We start from the raw sequence: 19,856 nt of genomic DNA on the forward strand, positions 1-19,856 counted from the left end.
TTTGCATACACAAGCACTCGTACCAGTAAACGTGGTACTTAATAACTGCACTTTTATTTACAGGCTGTTTAGTGGTCATATTAGAGGCAATAATAAGACAAATACATCAATTTAAGGGGAAAAGACATTCACAGTAAACAAGATAATACAAGGCAGGGAGTGTCTTAGTTCAAAACACGTTCAAACAGTGACAAATTATTTGTACTCCACAGCTTTCCACAAGAGAAATATCTGTGCGGTTTGACTTTGTGGTGCAGATATGACCCTCCACAGGCTGTGGAAACCGAGAAAAACCACACAGAATCAGATTAGAGTTTTGTTGAAAGCCAAGAAAAGCACAGCTGTGTGCCAAAAAAAAGATAGATTTTCTATTCCTAGGTTAATGCAACTTTCGACAGTGTACTATATCAGTTGAGATCCAGACTTTGAATAGTACGGAGCCAAAAAAAACAAAAAACAAAAGTATAAGTGTCCACATACCCATGATGTGAGAGTGTATCACTGAAGGCGACAATTCATTTTTTATAAAAAATTATCATCACGTCTTTGGAAAAGAAATTGTAAAGCAATTGATGAATTACATGCCTGCAAACACACAGGCTACAATATATAAATATACACAAAATATGTGAGTTGACATTTATACGCTGGCGATTAGCAGTTTTTGAAGATGGATCCAACGTTAACACACTCCAACATTAACGGTTTATAAAGTTACAATGTACAGCAATATTAATGTTGCGTTAAAAACAGTGATGTCATCATTGCGTGCCCTGGTTAGTCATCGGTGACGTCATTATTATGAAAGATTATGGGGTCATATGGGGTCACCCTACCATGCATATAACTCACAGCACAGTAGTACTTTATCACCTCTCCCATCTCTGAAGCCCCCACTCAGTTTGGACCATTCACTCCAATGTTCAAACCTCCTGGTTACAGTGAAGGACTTTTATTTGAATTATATATAAAGAAAAGTCAATATTCTCAAAATTAGGTCTTTAAAAAAAAAGGTATTTATGTTATGCATGTCATTCATCATTAAACAATTTATATATTTATTTATTGTCCCAAACTATATCATTTCAGTTTCTTACTGCGGACACAACAAAGTGATTAGTGTTGAATAAATTACAGTACACAACTGCAATACTTCCAGTATCACACAATATTAAGTAATCACAATGTTGTGGCTCAATTGCAGTGACAAACTGGGAGAAATGGAATATTTCCAGCATGGTACAAAAGTGGTTAATCAGGCCTCCAGAGACGTCAAGGTCAAGTGGCTTTCTGTCACCCGGACAACTATCTGAAATGTCATGCCAGTGGTACGCTGGGCCCAAAAAGCAGTTTTCAGGGCGAACCAGTGATGTGAAACCATCCAACTGATCACTGTATAAAAATACATTTTTTTTTTTTAAAAATCAACAAGTTGCTATTGGTGCGAGTGTCCAGAACCCGCAGAACCCACAGAGAACCGGGTGGGACACCGCGGGGGAACCGTTTGGAGCAGCCCGTCATCCAGCAGGGCACGACGGTGGGGAGGAGTTTATCGCTGCACGGCTCTGATGACCCATTCGGCAGTCGGGTTCAGCTGGAAGAGGTCCTTCATGTACGTCTCACCGTCCAGACATCTCTCCTCTGAGGGACGACAGATAAACATGAGAGGCGGAGGGAGAGACATTTTTACCGTTAGGCCCTTCAGGTTTTCAGAAGATAATATATACGACATTTAAACATTGCAGCCGAACTTACTGATGTTCCCACCGGTCTCATAGAGACACAGCTCGTCCCGTTTCACCGCCACTGAACTGGGAGGCCAAAGAGAGAGAAATATAGAAGAAGAGAAGTCAAGGAGACATGAAGGGAGAGGCCAGGTTGTGTATCGCAAAGACAAATACTGCGTGTGTATTTGTATAAGTACTGTATACACACACACACACACACACACACATACATATTACCTGTCCTGGCTGAGGAAGCGCGTCAACACGTCCGCAGCCTGCAACTCTTCAGTGAGCTGAACCGCCATGGACACTTTACTGAACTGTGGCGCTTGAACTCGAATGAATCCCTGTGAACTCTCCTGGTTGCAAACACAGACGGAACACACACAAAAAAACAACATACAGTCGATTACACGCCGCTAGAAACGCATTGCAATGAAACGCTGTCCCCAACACACACACACAGAAACACTCACAAGAGATGGAGACTTCAGACAAGAATGTGGACTTGGATGAATTCCTCTCTTTTGTTTATTAAACTCCAAACACCCTGCTCTACTCTGCCAGACCAGCTGTGTTTCAGTATTAGAACAGACAGACCTACAAGAAGATTGTCTGCACAGTATCTTTAAATGGATTTATGTAGTAATATCTAATATGCTCCACAGAAAAACGCGTGCAAATTAGATATTCCTAAAAAAAAAAATGAATATACTGTATAGATGGAAGGGTGAAAACCATTGCATCGGTGTGACTGACTGTCCTGTATTTGACTCCACATGTTGCATCATGGGAAAAGAGTGTACTCACGTAGAACCATTTTTACATATCACCACTAAATGTCACTTTTTCTCAACCGACTGTAGTGATAAATAGTATTGATCTACTCATGACACCATCGGATGATTGGTTGGTATCAAATTGAAAATATTAAGGTTTTTATTGTGTCTTACTATTTATATTCATGATTTATTCTTCCAGTAGACTTAAAATGTAGGCAAACCTTTGCTGCATGTGGCTCCGACATCTTTACAGGTTGTTTACTGACGACAATGAAGTTGAGGCGTACGGAAACAGGCTGGATGTGGGTGTCAGCTAAATTGTTAAATTCCAATCAATGCATTGTATTATGTTGTCCTAAATAACAATACGTGCCATACTAATGTGCAGCAGGTGTTTTATTAAATCAAAATACCTTCTGTGAATCTTAAGATCACACTCTCTCACCAGGACATTTCGTAATAGGATTATTGACAATGATCTATCAAAAAAGGCACACTGACAAACACTTGAATGAGTACATAAATAACATAAAAACATATATAAACCTTCTACCTCAGGGACAGCTTTATCAGACGGTTTGTCGGTGGTAATCTTCTTCAGCAGCTTTCTCACGGCTCTCTCTTTATTTTGTTTCCGATGGCTTTCCATGTTTTGATGTCTGACCTGGGTCATAATGAACTTGGGGATCTGGAGATAAGACACAAACACAGACACACACACGCAGGATATTTATACCCTCGGTACACACTGTTCCATCCTCCATACTATGGAGGATCTGGGGAGTAACTGTGTAACTAATCAGGATGCATTAACAAACAATGTTCTCCATTGATTTCAGCTGGAAGTGTCGACATGGTCACACGTGTTTCCGGTGGGGATTTTAATGGCCGCGGGCTCTTTTATGATCCTCACCGTCCAGAGAAGCTTCTGGTATCGAGTCAGCAACCGGACGATGTTGGCTGTGCTGGTCGCCATGGAGAACTCCTGTTGCTCCGTCACCTTGGATCGAAAGCCTTTGAACATGAAGATGTTGGGCGCCATTACAACGGAGACATTGTTGAGCGTCATCTTATTCTTGGCCTGGTGGTCGATCACGCGCTTGAAAAACTCCACGAGTGCCTAAGGGAGGAAAACAGAATCAACATTTACAATAGAAAGAGTCAAAAAGGTTTCTTATTTACGGACGTGAAACGTGAAGCTCCTTTAATACCTTCAAGGTGTCTCGGTTGGCTTCAGGTAACAAGAGGACCAGCAGGTTCAAAGCCTGCAACTGCTGCTTCTTGGTAGGGAGCTCTTTAACACACACAGACACACACACACACACACACACACACACACACACACACACACACACACACACACACACACACACACACACAGAAACACTTAATGCTAATAGAGGCTTTAGAGCTTCTGTGTATTGAAGCCCACTTTCGCCACAAAAAAAAGAATTCTGCCAAAAAAAAAATTAGGAACAAAAATTTTTTTTTTTTTTAAATAATTTTGACAAAAAAATTAATAGACCTTTTTTTTTTTTACGTTGCAATTTTTTTCCCTTGACTTGAAAAATGTATGCAAGCCAATTTTTTTTGCCCACAAAATAAAAAAATTAGGACAAAAAAAAAAAAAAAAAATCTCTCCTGGAATGAAACGGGAAACAAAAGAAAACATTTTTTTTTGTTGTTGACACAAAAAAAGAAAAGTAATTATTTTTTTTTTTGCTCCTAATTTTTTTTTTTGTGTCGGAAATGGGCTTACTTAAAAAACAAAAGAAAAGTTTTGTTTTTTTACGTACTGTTAACAGCAATAAATGCGTTGAGGTACTCCACAGTCAGCAATGGGTGCGGCAACTCCCTGATGAACATCTTCAAAAGGCTAGCGGCATCGTGCTGCTTCAACTGATGCCACTGAAACACCCCGTCGTAGAACGAGGACTCGAGGTCCTGACACAGCGCCTGGATTTCAGACACACAGGCCAGATTGTTTCACTACTTTGTCATCCTCAAGGATCCATGTGTTGCAATGTGTCTGTAGAGGCGTCGGTGCAACGCTTTAACCCACCTTGACTCTGATGGCCGCTCCGGGGATCCGTAGCAGCCCCTCTGTGTCTAATCCTTCCTCCTCAATATGACTCATAAGCTAGGAATAAGAGAGAGAGCGAGAGAGCGAGAGATGGATAAATAGTTTGGGATTGCCTGCTGCAAAAGCTTGATTGAGGGCTGAGAGTACTCCTCTATACTTGAAAAAATATCTTTCATGATTTTTTTAGGCCTCAAAAAGCCTCTTTACAAATACATAAGGGTTTTGTTTTGTACACAGAACAAGGAGGACCGCAAAGAAAAAAAATGGCTACCCAAAATATTTAGAGTCCAAATAGAAACTCAGTTGTTGTTCAATAATGATTGAGGGTCACATATGCTCAAAGATTATTTGGGGGGGGGGGGGGGGGGTTACAACAGTTTTTTCTCCCTGCCATACGACACTGAGGCGACATCAACAAAACTTAAGTTTTACCCCTGAAAAACAAAGAGCTCACTCACTCTCTGCAGTATGAATGGCACTTTGGTCCCAGGAGCCCGCCTCTGGTCCTGATCCAATAAAGTGGCAAGAGGAACACCAAAAAGACCACTTTCTGCACACAAATACAGACACACACACACACAAATATTTAGCCAAACACAAATATCTCTATACTCCACATTAATTTCACATTTGCCTGGAAAAATGACTAAATTATATTCAGTTTAGCTATTTACGACTTAACGACTGGTGTTTGCGTAAAAGCTCTTTTTTGCTGTTTGCACTCTTATTGTTTATTTTATGCATGCGTGTGTTCGTGTTTACCTTTAGTCTTAACTTTGACAGCTTTCTGCGCCTTCAGGTCTATTCCAGCTGTGTCAAACAGAGCGGTCGACTCCACCAGCACCAGTCTTCTCACCTGAACATTGCAAACAGACAGAAATATATAGACGATGAATAGTAACTGGTTTTAAGCACAACTAACTAATAGGGCACTTTGTTTATTTCCTGATTTATTTTCATGAGACAGACATGAATCATAACATCACAACGTACCTTTTTCATATCCAGAGGAGACAGATCTCCTATTCTGGTCTGACCGGTTTTGTCTTGCAGCAGCTTAAAGTTCTGGAGACGAGAGACAAAAAAAGGGAGTGTCGCGCCAATTAAATTTCGGACTGAATTTAATTTTTCCATTCAACGCATGCGTGATGCGTCACAACTGAATTGAATGAATTGCATGTGACGTGCCTCCAGACGCTTCTGAACACTTCACTTAATCCGTGACACCAGCTTTAGCCACCAGATGGCGATACAGACACTCAAACTGCTCCCACACAAACGCTGCTTTCTGCAACTTGTGTGCCACAATGTAGGCTCATTAGACTAGCTATACAATACATATTTATCTACTTGACCTGTTGTTATTACACTAAAACTCCAAAAAAGGAAACACAATAAAACCTGACCTGAAATTAAAACTGAAAAGCATTTTTACCGTCGCGAGCTGTTGCCATGTAGATGAAGCATAACATACGACCTGTGGTTCTAAAGTGGAAACGCGTTTGCTCGTAAAACTGTGAGACAAACATCCAACCCGGCCAATTAATCAAATTACAGTGCATTCAGGTGCAACAAAAGACATTGTCGCACCTAAACGTGCCCAACTTGATGTGACAAAGAATAATCCAGTGCAGTGAGGTTGTTAGATTTGTGTTGTTAGATGTCTGTCTGCTATCAACAGTGATCATTGACCCACAGCAATTAATATGTAATCAATACAAGCCCTCAGATGACCCTGTACCAAAGAGCAAGTCAAAAGGGGCACACAGTGAGAATGAACACCAGCACATTAAATCAGGACACAGAGTTTATTTATCGCGCCGTTGATTCAGTGTATCATTAAATAAACACACAAACACACAGCTGAGGGCATGTGCGCACACAGCTTGTGTGTGTGTGTGTGTGTGTGTGTGTGTGTGCGCGCCGGTACGTGACTCACTGGTAGTTTGTCGTCGGCTGAGTTTGGGCTAGTGGTGACCTTTAACCTTTGGTTGTTGTCCCTGTATGTGAGCGCCTGCTCCGAGAACGCCACTTCAACGTTCAGCTCCGTCTCAGCTTCTGCTGGTGGGAGGGGGACGAGGGGGGATGCGACCAAAGACACGACCACACAACAAGCAACACACACACACACACACACGTGTTCACGCACTGGAGGCAAAGTGCAGTTGTATATAAACAGAAACAGACATTAAATGCGTCTTATTGTCGCTAATGCCACAGTGTTTAAGTCACTGCAGCACAAAGAGAAGGAACGAGAGGCCTGCTGCTTGTTCTGGGCCTAAAACCCCTCTAATGCGGGATAAAAGCCAAACGGTTTTACTTTCCCACACATTTTAAATGATGTACTGAAGCCCTGGTCCTATAAACATCTGCTGTACTCTTAAAAACAAACTCGTACTGTGTGGTTTCCAATTGTATTTTATCACAGAACTGATCACATTTCAGGAACTCTATTCTATTATTTCCAAGATGTGTGTGGGAGTTGCTAGGCAGATGTTTATTTGGGCCTCATTCTCTATGGTGACTCAAACTTTATATGTATGTGTGTGTGTGTGTGTGTGTGTGTGTGTGTGTGTGCGTGTCTGCAGGAGTATGCTGCACGCACCAGCTGAAGTGACATCTTTTTGTCCATTCTCACTTCCCTCTTTGAGTTTACTCGGCGCCTCATCCTGCAGCAGATAACACAGAGATGCATAACTGTACAGCACGCAGAGTTTTGTTAATCTAGTAACATATTCCCCCCCGTCCCCTTCCTCCTTACATTTTTTCATGTTACATATTATCTTGTCTGTTAATTAGTGGACAAAATGTGTGTCCAAGTGAAAAAATGTGCAAGACTGTCGGCCCAAAACTGTTTATTCTGCTGAGCGGAGTAGTTTTGGAGTAGCAGTAATACTTCTACCCAAATTACCCGAGTACATATACTTTTAATATATTGAATTTGAATCCACAGTATTAAAAAGGGACGTAGTGGTGGATTTCTTGGTGTAAAAAACTGCTCGGTAATCGGTTACCGATTGCTGTTAGAATGGAGGAGGAACAATAAATGCACATTTGAGAGAAGTTGTGACCGCTTCCTTTGTGGTAAACAAAAAAGGAAATGTCTCCTTTGTTTGTTGTGGTCGGGATGTTCTATTCATGAAGGGAAAAACATGGCCGAGTTTTTTTTCATGACAATTATCTGACATGATTTCACCTCCCACTGTGTCAGATCGTGACGCGGCCTCACTGGAAAGAAAATAATCATAAAAAAAATTTAAAAAACGTCAATTGACATTTTGGAAAATACAGTGATCCGCTTTCCAGCCCGGAGGTGACGAGAAGATCAATACCACGCTCATGCCGACTCAGCAAGAAAGCGAAATAGTAAATATCTCAAAATGTAGAACTGCACCGTTAATGGAGGCTGAATTAAAACGTCTGATAAATGACTTCTTACCAGTGTGTGTGTTTGTGTGTGTGTGTGTGTGTGTGTGTGCGTGTCCCCTCACTTTTTCAGGAGGTCTGAATATATCCCTAACATCGGGGACGTAATGCCGGTTGCGTCGTCGCAGCAATGTCTGCTGTAGTGATGTCACGCGGCGCTCCACCGCCGCCACCTGAGATCTGGTCAGTGTGGAGAGGAACACTGCGTTGTCTTCTTCCTGTCAGTCAAATCGATCAGACCGAAGCATGAGTCAATACGTCTGATATCCATGCAGTTTATCCCTCCACCCATCGAAAGCCTCTCTCATATCAGCAGGTGTAAAACATGGCATCAGGAAACAGTTCATGCTCACTGGAGAATGTGAAGTGCAAATCTGACACTGATAAGCTCTGACTCAACCTGGACTAAATACGCCAATAAAAAAGGGACCGAAGATCAACACCTGATCCTGGTCAGCTGCCAGTGAATCATCAAACAGCCGTGCTAGTCCCGCCTCTGTAAGCCACGCCTCCTCCTGTTCGCCTTCTGAAAGAGAAAATGAGAGAACAAAAAGGAACTTTATTTATTTTTTCCCACTATCACAATGTTGTGACGAATGAAGGCAAGGGGGAGAAAGATGGTAGACGTCTCATTTGCATGTGAGACACAATTCTACAGGTGCAGGAAAGGGGAAAGGTGTAACCCCAGACAGGACAAACACTCTTTACAGGAAGTGTGTGTTTGCGCCAGAGAACAATAGTATTTTTAAAAACCCACGTAAATACACGCTTTGCTCTATAAGGCAGGGCGAGACTCCACAAGCTGGAAGTGTAATTTTGATAAATACATAATAGTAATTGCAGTTTATAATAGTCTTCCTGGATCATTACACTTCTCTATTCTACCTTTTAAATGGAACATTGTATGTGTTCTGCGGTTTTATTGTTTTAAATGTCTGGAAACGCATGCCCAAACTTGCCTGTGATTAAACTCTGCCACTACACTAGCTCCCCGAGAAGAAGAACTTGTAAATCAAGAATATAAACGTCCACTCACAGATGAACGGAAAAGGGGAAATGCGTGTCTCTTTCTGCTCTATCCATGGACACGGCGTATCCTACCCTCAGGAATTTTCTGCTGCTCCTCCTCTTGCGTTTCCCCTTCTCCTCCACCTTCTCCCCTCCCGGCTTCTCCCCCCGAGCTGGTGATATTCTCCACCTCCTTCCAGTAGTCGTCCATCTCCAGGTCATCCAGAGAGTCCTGCGATGCATGTGAAGATACACGAGGAGACACACAGATGAGGATTTCACCGTTCACTTCCAAGTTCCCATCCGTGTTTCACATCTTGTTTCAGTCCTGGACGGGAGCTTTTGTTGATCGGATATGCAAATATAAGAAAAACAAGTCTTATTTTGAAACTGGCTGTGCAGCTTCTCCCTCATATACACACATACTAAACATACACAGACATATTTGTCATGAAACACATGGAATCTAAACCGACATCAGAGCATGTTTCTCCAGTTCCCTCTGCTTTTTCAAAAAGGAAAAAAAAGGCATTTAATTACAATTTATTTGTTGTGTTATTACTGAGGCTCCATGTTGTTATTGAGCTCACACTCCGAGCAATCGCCACTGAGACTGAGAGTACAGGCTCCCAGAGAGCCGTAAATTACTTTAAACGTATGAGGGACAACAATTGTATATCTGCCAACCGAACCCCCTGTAAAATGTTAACAGTTACGATTTAGACATTTGCGGCAGACATTATTACGCTGAGTTAGTGCGACGGTAGAAAAGGTTGTTGCCTGTGAATCCAACCGCCGCAGAGTAAAATGAACAATAGTTGGCTGGTAATTAACATGCAAGCATTATTCCACAGAAATACGCTTAAAGATTTTTGCGCTGGCGGAATAGTGACAACTTTTTTTCTGTGTTTTCTCCCGTAGTTGTTTTTCCGCCAGTTTAAAATCATACACAGCGGCAGTGCATCGTGCGAATAACAAACTTTGAGGGACTAAAGGCAGCAGAACGACGCCGCAGTACAGTGGACACCGTTTCATTCACAACTTCTGCTCTGGAAAACACGGTGCGGAAGATTTCCTCCCAAGAGAGAAGAATCCCACGGTTGAAAAAAAAGAAAAAACACAAATGTCAACCATCTCACATCACTCTCGGCCTACCTGAGAGTTGCTGCGCTGGCACGGCGGCCGCGCTCTGTAAATGGAACTGGGATTGGGACTGTGTCTGGGGCTGGAGCCCGGCTTGGGGCTGGAGCCCGGCTTGGGGCTGCAGCCCGGCTTGGGGCTGTAGGAGGACTGAGACCTGGGGTGAGCACGTAGTGATGCTGGGTCAGTGCTGGGGCTTCTTGTACTGCTGTTGGCGGTGGAAAGCCCAGATCTGTCTCCATGTGGGCTCTGGTTCTGTTGAACCGTGTAGTGGCCTGCTCTGCGGCTACGAGAGAGACAGACAGACAGACAGACAGGTGGCGGCAGAGACAGGGAAGTTAGACAGGAGGAAAGACACAAAACCATGTGATCGGTTGACACCACACACGTCAAAATCTGACTGACACTCCACAACAAAACCAACAGGTTTACTGCTGCGCACTTTGGACTTTGTTTACCAGCGACGCTGCGATGGAGCCTCGTAGCAGAGGCTATCGTAAAAAAAAAAAAAAAAACATCCCTCGCTCATAAATGTTAGATAATCTGAGAACCAGTCGTGTTGTGCTCCGTAAAGAGAAGTGTACACAGCAAAGTTTTAAAAAGACTAATTAATACTGCCACGACATGAATACAAGAAGAGAGAGAGCTTTTGACACAACGCTGTCAGATAGTCAGACGGCAGAGACTAAGAATAGCGTCTCTCACACAGCCAGCTCATCTCAGCAGCAGGATACTGGTGTTGTTGTGACATGTGCTAATATACCATTAGTAGTACTTCTGCTACTTTGTATTATATTGTATAATTACTACGGGCCATTTGGACGAGTCGTTGTACACAAAACTAACAACAGAAGTGCAACTCAAATATGAAGCGAAGCTGTTGGTGAATCTTAACTAAATGTCTCATTCTCGCTGATGTCCAACTGAAAGTCCTCTTTGTTGTAACAGGAAGTGACATCTGACAGATTATCTCTACCCGTTTCTCTTCCACTTGAAGCTGCATTTTTGAGATATTATGGTGCCAACGGGAACCAAAATGCATTCTCTCTCTCATATGAGCAGGTGTAAGGCAAGGCGTCAGCAAACCGTTTATGCTCACTGGAGAATGTGAAGTGCAAATGTAACACTGATAATCTATGACTCAACCTGGAATAACTGCTTCAATAAAAAAAGGGACAGAAGATCAACAGCTGATCCTGGTCAGCTGCCACTGCCAGTGAATCATCATAGGGTTCTTCCACCTTCTAGCAATACTAAGAACTGCCAAGTACCCTTTAATACTCCGAGGGTTTCAACTAGAATCCACTGAGTGGGTTCTACTAAGACCGCTTTGACGTTCCCTTCATCGAGAACCCTAAAAGGTCTGGGGCTGATGAGGTGCAGAACAAACCCACGACAATCTCGGTTCACAATCGGTTTTTAGGGTTGTTTGGGTTCAGTTGTGTGATTTCAAGAATCCTTGAAGAACTCTTTCTTCCAAAAATAAAAAATAAAAAGGTTCTTTGGATGTGAAGGATTAATGGAGCCCTTCATGTCACAAAGAACCCCTTAAACAACTCGAAAGAAATCTTCCCAGAAAGGTTTGCTCCGAAGCGATTGATTCTGGGCCCTTCAGGAAGAACACAGTTATTATATTATAGTACAACTGACTGACGGTGGAGCTGCCAGTCGGTCTGTGCTCAAGCTGGAAGGTTGTTATCATTCTTTCCCCTCCTCAAGAATCCCCAGTTCAGCCTCAACTATCCAAACACAGCTGTATGGTCACCATACGAAGCCAGGCAGTCAGGCTGAATTGCATGGAGTTGATGTTCTTCATTAATTAATTTGGAATTAGCAACGGAGCATTACACAGAGGGCTCACGGGGAGCCAAGGCCACATACCACGGCTGGCTGGCTTCCTGCCACACACACACACACACACACACACACACACACACACACACACACAGTGTATTAAACCATTAAAAAAAACTATGCTTTGATCTGTATTTTACAAAAAAAACAGCAGGTATTTTAACAACAGTTGACCTTCTCTTCTCCTTGGCTCCGCCAATCTCTTTTCTTTCCCACTTCCTCGTCGGGTACATGTGTGTGTGTGTGCATGAGCGTGTGTGCGCGTGTGTGTGTGTGTGTGTGTGTGTGTGTGTGTGTGTGTGTGTGTGTGTGTGTGTGTGTAGCTCTCCTTACGGTACCATCTCCTCTCCTTTTCCCCCTTCTACCAGTAGGATGTAGACATAACACTGTGGGATCAAATCTGTAGGGACATGGCGTCCTCTCTCTCTCTCTCCTCATTTCTTTTCTAACCAATTGAAATGTTTTCATTTGGAAGGAGTGAGAAGAAGAAACAAAAGTTTTTCTGGAGGTACCAGAGAAGATTTGTTTTACTTTGAAGCAGATTTGAACCTGGCAGGCGCGCGCGTGAACTCTCAGGAGTTAATCATTGACCTTCATTCAGAGCTGCAGTACAGTAAGTACAGAAGTTTGACACAACAATAAATCAGAGATTAGCAAACGCACACACACACACTATTAGGTTATCAGTGTTAAATTCAAAGTATGATAGTTTGTAGTCGGTGTGTTCACACTGATCTTACATTGTTGCATTGTCTTAGTTTAGCCATGCTCGCCTCATGGGGCAACGGCAAGCAAACTGCCAGGTGGCTTGCCATGAGGTTTTGTTCAGACAGTCGTGCTCCCCAGAGGATGAATCCCTTAACTTTTCATCCATCACAATCATCAGGTCAATTTATTTTCCCATCATAAACTGATGACGTTCATCTGCGTCTGCCAACAAGGTAAACTGAGATGAAGAACATGCTGAACCTGCTAAACATCGACATGCTAGCACTGTCAACGTAAGGACGTTGTCAATGGTAGCGTTAGCATTTAGCTCAATGCAGAGCTGTGTCTAAATATCAAGCCCCAGGAAGAGCCGAGGGCTCCATCGTGGCCACGAGGTGAAACTAGAATTTCCGGGTTGCTCATATGATGCAGAAACTTTCCCCACGGACTTAAATTAGAAAAGTGATGTCAGTAACTTGTTTTAGGTAAATGAACTTCCAGGTTTGAACACTCCCGCTCTGATTAAATCTGTCTGACACCTGGCAAAGATCCAAAGTTGACAAGTAATATGTGTAACTATTAACTGGATTTAGAAGATTGTGGCACGGCCCGAGGCACTTGCTCTAAACGTGGCTAAGACACTTTGTTCCCCATCCAACTCTCATCTTGTAATTGAAAACATATTTGTAACTGCGTTAAAAATTAAGCTTTGCATCATAATAGTAATTATTGTTGACTACTCGCCGATTTGTCAACCTCAAAAAAACCTCCTCTGAGTGAGTTGGCCAAGAATAATGAGATACGAGTGTGTTTTACAAGCTACAAAAGTGCAGAAAAACAATAATGCAAATATTCTACATACATAAATTAAACAAACAATTATTCTAAGCTCAGCAAACAACGGTACACACGACTGAGCTCTTTTATACACGCACACACACGCTGTCACAGAGGTCAGGTGGGCTGACCTTGTGAGTAAAACAAACACATCCTCACCTTGAAAAAGGGAAACAGTGCAGCAGCCGTGTGTGTCATTGTTCTACTCTTTGTACCTTTATCCGCTACACCTTTTATCAGCTACTTAGCGCTAAACACCAAAGAAGGAGTGCGTGTGGAGGAAAAAAAACAGCTCGTAAATGTGAATCCCCCACTGAGAGGCGCAAACAGGAATAGAAAGAAACGGTATCGCCCAACAAGGAGCGAGTTCAGCGCTGATGAGTTTAATGTGAGTCAAGACCTGAGGAAGTGAACCAGTCAACTATTTGAGCCCACATGTCTAAGGAATACCACTCAGTGACACGACTGAACATTTGGGTAAAAGGCCGATTCTGCATGTCAGCACATTTACATTTAGCTGATAATGCCGAGTAAAAGTTTGAAAGGTGGTAGTACTACTTTTGCTAAAAAGGGATACAACAAAAACAGAGTTTTCACATTTACTTGTACACGAGCGAGTGGTATCAATCTTCCTCATCCGTTCCTCAGGAAGAAGACTCACTGTTTCAAGTACCAGCACTTCCTCCACCTCTGGAGATGGAAGATCAGATGTATTTTTATGGTTTGGCAGCTTGAAAAAGTTAAACAATGGGCAGCTGAGGATGTTTTGCAGAAGGGGAAAGAGGATGACAATTGAGTGTGTGTGTGTGTGTGTGTGTGTGTGTGTGTATTTGTGGGATTCCCGTTTAGATCAACAGGTGCCAGCTGCCTTCTGAGGAAGACAGACGCTGCCTCTGTTCCCTCTCTCTCAGCTTCCATCTCACCAACGACCCCGCTGGTTGAATAAATCATCTCAGTTTAGTTCAGATGAATCTGCCAGTTTGTTTTTTTGCTCAATTTTTCTGCCCCCGTCTCCATCAAGCACCATATTTCTTCTGTTTTGGGGCCGTCTCTCGTATCGTGCTTCTGCTCGTGACAGTTGTTACTTTTAAAACAGAAATTGTTGTTTCACTGCAGCTCATGTAGCTCTCCTGACATCTCGTAACCTTTCACAGCTCGTCTTGCTTTCTGCAGATGTCATTTCCTGTGCAAGCGTTGTGTTTCTGCTGCCGGGGTCTGTTGCATCACACGGTGAATTAATTCAAACCATGTGCGCCCACTGACCAAGTAGGCGAAGCACTGGTTCCTATACCGCAACAATGGAAAACACAACAGGAAGACGCTTCCCCCTGAAAGCCTGGAGCTGAACTTAAGGGCGTCCATGTGCATGACTCCCGTGGGACGTGTGGCCTCAGCGGGCTCCTTGCATCGGATGTCCCATGCTGGCAAAAGGAAAGACGCTTCCTTTGTGTCCATTTGTGTCCCTCTGTCTTCCATTTCCTGACTCGAAGGGAAACAATGACTACAAAACTTAGCCTCCACGTCAACCTAGACAGGACACACACACACACACTCTGCTGTGGGAGGTGAGACAAAGGCAGACTGTAACGTGATGCTGCTTTTTTTTTTATAGTTAGCTGGTCAAGCCATCTGGTACACACACACACACACACACAAGTGTTTTGTGCACGTACACAGAGACAGGTGTGCAGCCAGACTGTCTCTCTCTCTCTGGAAGTTGTTTACTTGCACCACACCACGGTTGTTGACAGCAGTTGTTTGCTGATCTAAACATGTCCTGGACGCACACACAGCCAGCGGCGGCCTGAGCGGATAAAACAAGTGTGCCTCGCTATAAATAAAACACTTTTACTGTACGGTTGGTTTCATGTGAGATTAGGTCCCATTTCAGCGTTTCCTCTGAGTCGGCACATGCCGTGAACATGACGTATCGTGATAAACGAATGGAGAAACCACACAAGTGCAGACGCATGGATACAGCTCAGGGCTCGTGGAAAGGTTTGACGAATGTGAAAATGACAACACGGGAGGATTTAATCCGACGTGTCGGGGATTGCTCTCTGCAGCCGGCATGAAAACACCAAATTACAGAGTACGTTTCGGAAGAAAAACACACGAAGAGTCTGACAATCTGCTTGCCGAGAAGCATTGATGCTGTTCTGTGTCCCGAAGCCATGCTGAGACACTTCATGTTGCTTTTTTGTCTGTCTGTCTGTATTTCTCTCTGCTAAAATATCATACAATCTTTTTTAGTATCTTAAGTTATTAGTGAATAATCATCCTTCCAGCTTTACTAATGGATAGGATAGCCTATATACTTTATTCATCCCCAAGGGGAAGTTTAGTTGTGGCAGCAGTAATCAGAGTTACATATAAAGATTTTTTTTAAAAGCTTGGTCAGACAAAACAAAAGATATGAAGATGTTAAATTGGGCTTTGAGTACGTGATGGTTCCCCCCAAATTTAATAGACTCAATGATTAATTGCAAAAAATTACAATGTGCTAATTGGCAGTGAAGATGAAAATAAGGCGTACTTGCAGACTTAGTATATTGTACTGCACCAAGAGACACAAAATGTGAGAAAATAGTGAAAAGGGACCGTAACAATTTCCCAAAGCCTGTAAGTTTTAACCAGCTGCAGTCGAAAAGTAACAACTCCTTACCAGAAACTGTGACCATCACATATGTGCCATTCTTGATTAACAAATAGCTGCTGGTTCATTTCCTGTTGGTTGACTAATTGGATAATCTACAGCTCTAGATACTTTCACCATCATCCAACACCAACAAAGTGGCTGTTTAATAAAGCACTAAACACTGATTCAAAACAATAGTTTCTCCATTTGGTTACCATTAGACCCGCAGTGGGACAGAAGGGTGCGATAAGCAACCTTGCAAAAAAATTAATCTGACCCAGTAGAACAAAGTCAAGGTTAACTAGCTGATGTGCCGATTAGGAATGTGGTAAAAGGGAAAACACACCCACAAGGCCAAGCGAGGGCGGAGTTGGCCTCATCATGGAAAGAAAAGAAAAAAAATAAGTTGCAATTAAGAAAGTTATGCTGGGAAGTTACAGCTGGGCCGTCCAGCAGGATGCAGTTTACACACTGAAGGATGGTGGCTTTCATTCAAAAACTACTCGGATCAGCGTTATTAAAATACATAAAACTATCACTGTGCGTTTCGCTCACCAGCTTCTCACAACTTCAGCTGCCCTCCTTTTAAATCGCTATATTGCAACTACGCGCGCGCACGCACACACACAGACAGACACACACACACACACACACCTGGGCACGGTGGGCTCGTGGGCTGACGGACAGCTCGGTGCACACGGTCCAGTTCTCGGCAACAGTTCCGCGTTGCTGTGGTAACCCGTTAAAACCACTCCCTGGGACTGCTGCTGCTGCCGACTCATGTTTCTCCTTCTGTCGCCTTCTGCTTCACCCACGCACAGCTGACATCCACCTATTTATATTTATATGTATCGATCTTTCTATCGACTGTTTTCCATCGCGGGCCTGTCCTGCTGCCGACTCATGCTGACATCACTGTCCCGCTGCCTCTGTCCCTGCGTCTCCTTTTAGTTCTCGTCTTTCTCCACAACTTCTGTGTCTGCGAGGCAGGACGAGGGGGCGGGACTACAGATACAGCGCTGCACGGGGATTGGCTGAGACCACGAGGGCAACAAGTAATAGCTGGCGTGGCGACCCCTGCTGCTCGACGGTGGTACAGTCTACTTCCTGGTGCAACGCTTCATGGACGCTTTAAAAAAAGTATTTTTTGGGTCATTTTATAGAACAAACAATTGATCTAGAAAGTATCTGTTAATTGACCCTGGGGCTGAAAGACATCTAATTTTTTGCAGAAAATGTAATATACATATATATTATATTATATTTATTTGTATATAAAAGATAAATACATACACATTTAAATTTTTTCCAAAAATGTATATAAAAAAATAATGTTTTTAATATATATATATATATATATGTATATATATATATATATGTATATATATATATATATATATATATGTATATATATATATATATATATATATATGTATATATATATATATATATATATATATATATATATATATATATATATATATATGTATATATATATATATATATATATGTATATATATATATATATATATGTATATATATATATATATATATGTATATATATATATATATATATATATATATATATATATATATATATATATATATATAAAAATAATGTTTTTAATATATATATATATATATATATATATATATATATATATATATATATATATATACACAAATAAAAGTTATGAAAACACCTTTCAAAAATTGTTTTCTGTGTCTTGACATTGACAGAAAAGTATGTGTGGTTTATTTATTTATGGAAGAACCTTTCAAAAATTATATAAATATCATTTTTCTGAAGTTGCTTTCATAAATAAATTAACAAACTACTAGAAACATTTTCCGTCAATATTGACATAGTGCATCTGCTTATTCGGTGCACAGTCACCGATGCTGCATAAACATCAATTCACACTTTTTGGAGAGTTGTCATAAACTCACAGCCAAAACATACGAGGAAATTCTTAAGGCCAGATAAAGACACATCCCTGGTGGTCAGAGTCAACGCAAATAATCATGTTGTCTAACTGCCGAAGGCCAGACTGAAGGCAAAAGGCACCAAAAACAAAAAAACAAGACAGAGTTGAAGGTGGCTTCAATACAGGCCACAAATGGATTATTTTTTGTATTTATTTTTTTAATCAAGCTATGCAAACAAGCAACACTGCAACAATCCTTGGTTACTTAATGGGTTTGCAGTAAAATTAATAATCATCCAAAACCCTCTTTGTTGTAAAAAATAGTGTCTTAAATCTTTTTTGTCTTAAGTAATGTGTTAAAGGACGATCTACTTTTAATAGATGAATCATATTTCACAAGTTTATCGTACATCTTGCAGGTGAACGATTCCAATGTTCCTGTTAACAATACAGCTTTCAGGTAAATGTGGAACATACAAACCTGAAAAACCTCACAGCTAAATTCTCTCTGTTGTCTATTTGATGTACTTATATTGTGCACCTCTAGTTTTAAAACCAGAAGCTCTGGATAGTGTTTAACACAGCACACTTATAGCACAGAATATCACACCCTTAAACAACAAAATATAGATCAGGAAATGTTTCATGGTACACGCTTCATCATACAGCAAAGTGAACTACACATTTCCATGTGTGGCTCAAAAGTGTAAGATATTAGAATTGCAAAATATCAGCACCGGAATGTGGAACATTCACATTTACATTAAAACATTAGCACGTGTCAGAGAGAGCAGCGTCTCACACATTTAACTAAATGAGGAGTATGCGCACACACGCGCGCGCTGTCTCCCGTTCCTCACCTGAGATGAAGGTAGCAGGCTAGTCTGGAGACCATCGTGTCCGTCTGTGTCTGCGTCCAGTCACATACTTTGCCAGAGCACGACCTGCTGGCCATATGCTGGGAGATAATGGTACCACGCTCGCATACTGTGACAAGCGGATTAGCCACAGAGGTCAATCAGATTTTTTCTGCTCCTCCATCTGCCCCTCCGCAGTTGTGATCCCCACCCCGCACCCAAATTATCTTACCCCCTCCAGTCCTCCGTCTGGTCAGTTACTACGAGTTGCTCACTTCCCTCTCAAGACTCTTCTGCGCTGAGCCAAATATACACTCCTCGCACAATACGGCAGCATGTTCAGGCAGCTAATGAGGACGGTACACAAATAGTGAATAGGGACCGCTAGAATAGACTGCAGCAAAAGGCAGGGAGATGGCGGCTACTTACAGTAGCTCTGGAAAACACCTGATGACGTGTGGGCCTATCTATGTCTATTAAACATCAAACTTAAACATTCAAATTGTCCCTTTTATAAATCGTCAAACATCTCACATCTATGTTGTGATCAGAGTTGTTCCACTAAAGCTGGACTTTAATGTTTCTCATGAGCAGGTTGCCATTGTGGAGGCAGAGATTGTTAAAGTACGCCCACTGCTGTTTCCTGGCGCACACAACAACTGGCAGACTAATGATCTCTGAGTACTTAAACCACCGACGGAGGTTCTCACGAGCAGTCAAACTTTGCTCTCGGTTTGCTAGTATTGAACGTGCTGCGAGCAAAATCTCATGCGGGACCCCAAAAAAAAAGGGAACCCCAAACTTCTTATTTGTCCACACCACTACGGTGCATTGGTGAAGTCTATAAGTCAGCATGTTAAATGCACAA

The 19,856-nt window shown here is 42.1% G+C and overlaps 1 protein-coding gene across 3 annotated transcripts; it reads right to left on the reverse strand.

Moving 5' to 3' along the window:
- Positions 1-30: 30 nt before the first annotated feature.
- On the reverse strand, positions 31-19,086 carry arhgap18 (Rho GTPase activating protein 18). 3 transcript variants are annotated; one of them, XM_068577055.1, is made up of 18 exons: positions 18,992-19,086; positions 10,182-10,452; positions 9,120-9,258; positions 8,462-8,544; positions 8,084-8,236; positions 7,198-7,261; positions 6,532-6,650; positions 5,586-5,657; positions 5,355-5,448; positions 5,051-5,142; positions 4,572-4,649; positions 4,306-4,465; positions 3,721-3,803; positions 3,423-3,629; positions 3,063-3,197; positions 1,965-2,086; positions 1,756-1,811; positions 31-1,641 (listed from the first exon to the last, which is right to left on the reverse strand). In XM_068577055.1, exons 1-18 carry the CDS (start codon positions 19,084-19,086, stop codon positions 1,550-1,552), a joined length of 2,115 nt encoding a protein of 704 aa, XP_068433156.1. In that variant the 3' UTR covers positions 31-1,549. The 3 variants fall into 3 exon arrangements, with proteins under 3 accessions (XP_068433156.1, XP_068433155.1, XP_068433154.1); XM_068577054.1 differs by lacking the exon at positions 18,992-19,086 and adding an exon at positions 16,858-17,168; XM_068577053.1 differs by lacking the exon at positions 18,992-19,086 and adding an exon at positions 16,858-17,168 and having other exon boundaries at positions 6,532-6,653.
- Positions 19,087-19,856: the final 770 nt, after the last annotated feature.

The sequence above is a fragment of the Clinocottus analis genome, unplaced genomic scaffold, assembly GCF_023055335.1.
Source record: "Clinocottus analis isolate CAN_PGR_092001 unplaced genomic scaffold, fCliAna1.0.p SCAF_15, whole genome shotgun sequence".
Classification (NCBI taxonomy): Eukaryota; Metazoa; Chordata; class Actinopteri; order Perciformes; family Cottidae; genus Clinocottus; species Clinocottus analis.